The 5394-nt window shown below is 37.5% G+C and overlaps 1 protein-coding gene across 1 annotated transcript in view; it reads right to left on the bottom strand.

The window, feature by feature from the left end:
- The window catches only part of slc35e3 (solute carrier family 35 member E3), a 6630-nt gene extending 6507 nt beyond the window's left edge, over positions 1 to 123 (bottom strand). The window contains exon 1 of the mRNA XM_016493767.1: positions 1 to 123. Within this exon, the coding sequence (XP_016349253.1) occupies positions 1 to 49 (49 nt within the window). The 5' untranslated portion in view covers positions 50 to 123.
- Positions 124 to 5394: the final 5271 nt, after the last annotated feature.

Below are 5394 nucleotides of genomic sequence, written 5' to 3'. Positions count from 1 at the left end.
GGTTCAGAGCGGCTTTCATTATAAGACTGTCCCTTATAGAAAGCCGCATTCACTCAAATCGCTGCCTGCCACTGACTGAACACACGGGCGTGACGTACACAAACGCGACGTGACGCTCGCAAATGAGGCTAGAAGCGATACGTATGGCGCTACTGGGCATGCGCACATCAATACAGCGTAATTTTTGTCACACTGTATAACAATTACTATTTTTTTTATTATTGCAATGGGTAGGCTTAGGGTTGGGGTAGTTGTAGATGTTAATAAAACGCAATCTAATAGGTAGATAATTCGATTTAATTGGAGCTGTATCCCTTCTAGCCACAACCGTCTCGAGGGTAACGGTGCACCGTGCAAGCTGCAACTCTCGCGATATTCACATGCGCGCAAACATAATAGCAGCAATGCGCATGCGCGAGAATTTCGCAGTAAGAGGGTTACCTTCCTTAGACACGCCACGTCACTGCTAATATGCGCCGCCTGGTGGACAAAAGAAGAACAATACACGGAGGCAGAGATTCACAAAGAGTCCATATTGTACTTTTTTTTTGTCTTTGATGTTTCTTTTTTTTGTTATAAACTCTGCTAATGTCACACTATCATCAAGATCACAGTCATATTCATTTTTATTGCAAATGCTGTATTGTGTGTATGATATCACAACTGTCCCACTGTCATCAATGCAATGTTTGTATTGTTGCTACTGCACATTCTTTATAGTTAAATTTTTCCACATCTTAGAGTATAGAAAAGTCATCAAATTATGAAAGAACACAAAATAAAGTAGGCTATGATAATCAGGCTTAGGTTTCGATTCGGACCCACTATTCATTTTTGCCTACTATATAGTATGGAAGTAGGCATGTTTAGATGCAGGGCCACTGTCCTGCAGAGTTTACCTCCAACCCTAATCAAACACACTGAACCAGCTAATCAAGGTCTTCAGGATGTCATGAAAAACACTGGCAGGTGTGTTGGAGCTGGTTGGAACTAGAGAATATAGAGGAACTATAACATTTTTGGAAGATTTTCCCATCCTGAAAATCACAATTTTATATTCCAGGTTTTGATAAATGTACATTTTCCATGACTTTGGAAAACTGAGAATAGTTTATTAGACTGACCTTCATTCTAGACACCCAATGTCACCAATAGGTGGCAGCACAGTCCTACTATCTCGCTCGAAACCCGCCTCATGAGATGTTAGAATTCAGACAGCACACTTCCCCTCAATATGTAAATGTCTTTTGTCATAAAAATTGGACCCATTCCCAAAATTCTGCTACATCAATATGTTGATTTCTCCCGAAAGCACACAGAACTTATCCTGCAGACAGTGTGTTAGTGTGATGAATCTTCTACAGTTCGTCACAATGAATGTGTGTGTTTTCAGTCATTCAGTGAGCTATGGATGCCACAAGCAATCGTTCATCTGCAGGCATCTGCATGAAATTGTTTCCCTCTTGAATCATTAAGGGGACTTAATTGACTTTTTAAATGAGGACGAGCTGCTTATACTTGCTGTATTGATTTGAATTTCAAGGAAGTTCAGAGCTGTGCAGTTACTATAGCGGCCTTGATAGATTTTCATTTGTTGTTCTTTCCCGTAACTAAATATGAATAATCCCTCCAGCTCGTAAACACACCAGATTCACTCCCTACAATCTAATTTCTTCATTGTTTATCTTTTCTGTTTTCTGTAGCTCAGCTGGTAGCCCTTGTAAAAAAAAGAAGTACACTTTAGCATACTTTTAAAATAAGTACTTATTAATGAAATCATTTACAATGTTCATTGCAATTAAATGATTGTCATTCTATTGCATTTAACATGCAATAGTGTCCAAAAACATGACTTGAACTTTTTCTTTCAACATTCCTCTAGTATTATAGCTTAAATGTATGTTAAATGCAATTAGCTGAACTTAAGAGTGCTTAATTTTGACCCTGTCATCTTTCACTCACCCTCATGTTGTTTCAAACCTGTCTGAATTTCTTTCTTCTGCTGAACACAAAAGAAGATATTTTGAAGAATGTTGGTTAACTAAACAGTTGACGGTAGCCATTGACTTTCATTGTATTTTTTTTTTTTCATTCTATGGAAGTCAATGGTTACCGTCAACTCTTCCTGCATTCTTCAGAATATCTTCTTTTCTGCTCAACAGAAGAAAGAAACTTGTACAGGTTTGGAATGAAATGAAGGTGAGTAAATTATGACAAATATGACAGAATTTTCAGTTTAAGCACACTTCTAAGGTCTAACACAAGGAATAAACCAAATTTTGCCATGTATTTTGTTTGTATATTAGAGTGTACTGTGCTTTTTAGCATAGCAAAATGCTAACATAAAACTCTATTGGAATCAATTTGGCAGTCAAGTCTAAATGTGCTTCACAAAATCTCATCATTGCTGCTTCATGGTGGTTTACTAGCTCTAACCAGCTGCTGTATACTTCACGTTGTATCTGACAAATGCACAAATGCCTTTTCTTAAAATCAATATTCACTGAAAACATTTATGATCATTTGTTATGGAAAAGAGCAGTGTGAACATTCTGCTAAACTTTGCTAAAAATGCAGTTTGGTGAACTGAATACTGACAGTAAATAATATTAATAGTTGCTAGTTTTAACTGTCTATAGCAGTCATGACCCTGGTACTTTGGGTCTGAGGTGATGGAAAAATATGATTTCTTGTTAAGTTCAGCATTAACATTTTCAAATTAAAAGATATCTAGAAGTTTCGAACACATTGTAAATAGACAAGGTGCACAAGGTCATACACACAAAGGCAAAACTCCAGGGTAACACGCAACACTAAAATGCAATAAATATCAACTAAATAACAGAAAATGTTACACAATGTACATTTTAACAAAAGGGGAGAAACAAAACTATTTAAATATATATTTGATAGTATTTTACAGTAAAATATAATGTGATGTTAAACCATATTTTGACTGTAGCTTAGCAACATGCTAACGTGAACATAGAGAAGTTCTCTTGTTTGGTGAAAGAGTGCTCTTTATGAGACTATAAGAAAGTAGCTTGTCGAGTGTTTTTATGAGGTTTTATTTTCGATTAGGTTGGCTGCCTTCAGGCTATGTAGACTGCTGACAGCAAAATGGTATAGAGCTACTTTTTGCCTTCATTAGCTGCATTATTCTAACTCTCCCTCCTCCCCAGACAGTTTGCTAGTCAATCTACATGAGGAAATATGACAAATGCTTCATCCAGCACCCTTATGACTCTCAAAACATCTTGAAAAGGACTATCAACCCCCCTCCAGTCTGTTTCTCGCACTCTGTTCAAACAGAGATGTTCAAGGCTGTGAATATTCCAACATGACAAATGAGATGTTCACCATTGTCTAAGACCGAACAGTTATATCAGAGTGAAACGGCAACCTCCGGCGCAGATAATGTGAGTTTTCGCATTAATTCAGACATCATTCAGAAAGAGAAGGAGCGAGAGAGATGGTGGGAGAGAATGATGACTAAATAGTGACAGAGAGCAGGGCGGATGGCTTCCAATCACAGAAGCCATCAGATGAGTTCAGTTTGAAACGACAGCCTTGGTAAATATGAGGCACGGTGGTGAAGATAAATGCCCTCTTTGAAGCCATACATTACAACTCTCAGTGAGACAGGAGGAATTAGCCTGTCGCATGCAGAGCTAACCTTGAAAGACAGATTTTGAATTAAGCTGCCTCTGTCTGATGAATGCTGCCGTGACATGAAAAAAATGTCTTTGGTTTTCAGATTTCAGAGCATAAAGAATCTGTTGTCCTTGAGTCGCATCATTATTGTAAGTGTCACATTAAAGGAGTGGAAATTCTGTCATTTATTCTCCTTTAATATTGTAAGATATCCTTTCTTTGGTGGAACAAATAAGAGATGTTTCACAAAATTTGTATGCTTCTCTTTTCAATACAATGAAAGTCAATGGGTATTGGGGCTGCCAAGGACCTAAAAGGACAAAAACTCCATGAAAGTACCATTATTCACTGAAAGTCTTGCCCTCTTCCATAGATTGCAAATGGGTCAATGACTTGACCATCAATATTTAGTCATTAAAGGGGTGGTTCACTGGTTTTTTTCTAGGCTTGATTGTGTTTATGGGGTGCAGTCTAACATGTGTTAATGCTTCGGTTTAAAAAAAACTAATTATTTTTCATATAATTTACCTTTATTCCACACAGCTCTGTCCCTTCTCTGAGAAACGAATCTTTTCCTGTTTTTATGAAGCCCCGCCCTCAGAGATAGGCAATGGGCTCTGATTGGTTAGCTAGCCCAGTGTGTTGTGATTGGCTAAACCGTCTCTAGGTGCGCGTCTAATCGTCCCGCCCCTCACCTCAGTGGCATGTGTTCCGGTTGTATTGTAAACAAAGGCGTCGTTAATATCGCTTATCAGTTTGAGCCCGATTGAGAAGCAGAGGATATTATTGAAGAGGATCGTGCAGAAACTGTGCAAGCACAGCTTTTAATGGTAGGCTTATGTTTTTTGTTTGTTGTTGTCTCATACTTTTAGATACACTGTTATTTGTAAATGCTACTGCTTATGTTAACTTTTAATATACGGTTTTATCCCTATTTAGCTTTACAGTACGGCAACCGTTTGTTTAACGCTTCTCATAGCTATGTGAAAATAAGTGTATAATTGGAACAGTTCATTGTTGGAGCTGAGCTGACTGAGAAAGAGAGAGAGAGAAAGAGAAAGAGAGAGAGAGAGAGATGCAGAGTGTGTGCAGAGCAGGCCCACATAGTGATGTAGATATGTGGGGGCGTGTTAGAACGAGCCGTTTTAGGGGGGCGTGGCAGAGTCTTAACTTTGATAAAACATATCTCTTTGGTTTTGAGACGTTAGTCTTTGCAACTTCAGGGATCTTATCTATGCACAATCAGCTTGTAACACTCCAAAGAGAAAGGAAAACTTGAAATCGCATCATATGACCCCTTTAAAGGGATAGTTTACCCAAAAACGTACATTCTGTCATCAATTACTAATCCTTATGTCACTCCATATGCATAAAACTTTCGTTCATCATAAATAAAAAAAGATGAAGGCACTTATGAAACCTACTAGATTTTTGTCCCTCCATTAAAAGTCCATTACACCAAAACTTTGATGCTTCAAAAAGATCATAAAAGGAATCCATATGAATTAAGCGGTTTAATCACAGTCTTCTAAAGAAACACAATTGTGTTAACAGATTTCATTTAGACTTTTATTCACATATAAACATCGAAAGTCTGAGGTCTGACATGATAGTTGGTGAATGATGACAGAATTATTACATTTTTGGGGTAAACAATCCCTTTAAATAGTTTGACATGATCTTTTATTGCTGTTTCTTAGAAGTATATACTGTGTGTGTGTGTGTGTGTATATATATATA

The sequence above is a fragment of the Sinocyclocheilus anshuiensis genome, unplaced genomic scaffold (assembly GCF_001515605.1).
Source record: "Sinocyclocheilus anshuiensis isolate Anshui unplaced genomic scaffold, SAMN03320099.WGS_v1.1 scaffold1003, whole genome shotgun sequence".
Lineage (NCBI taxonomy): Eukaryota > Metazoa > Chordata > Actinopteri > Cypriniformes > Cyprinidae > Sinocyclocheilus > Sinocyclocheilus anshuiensis.
This window is presented reverse-complemented; position numbering and strand designations above follow the sequence as displayed.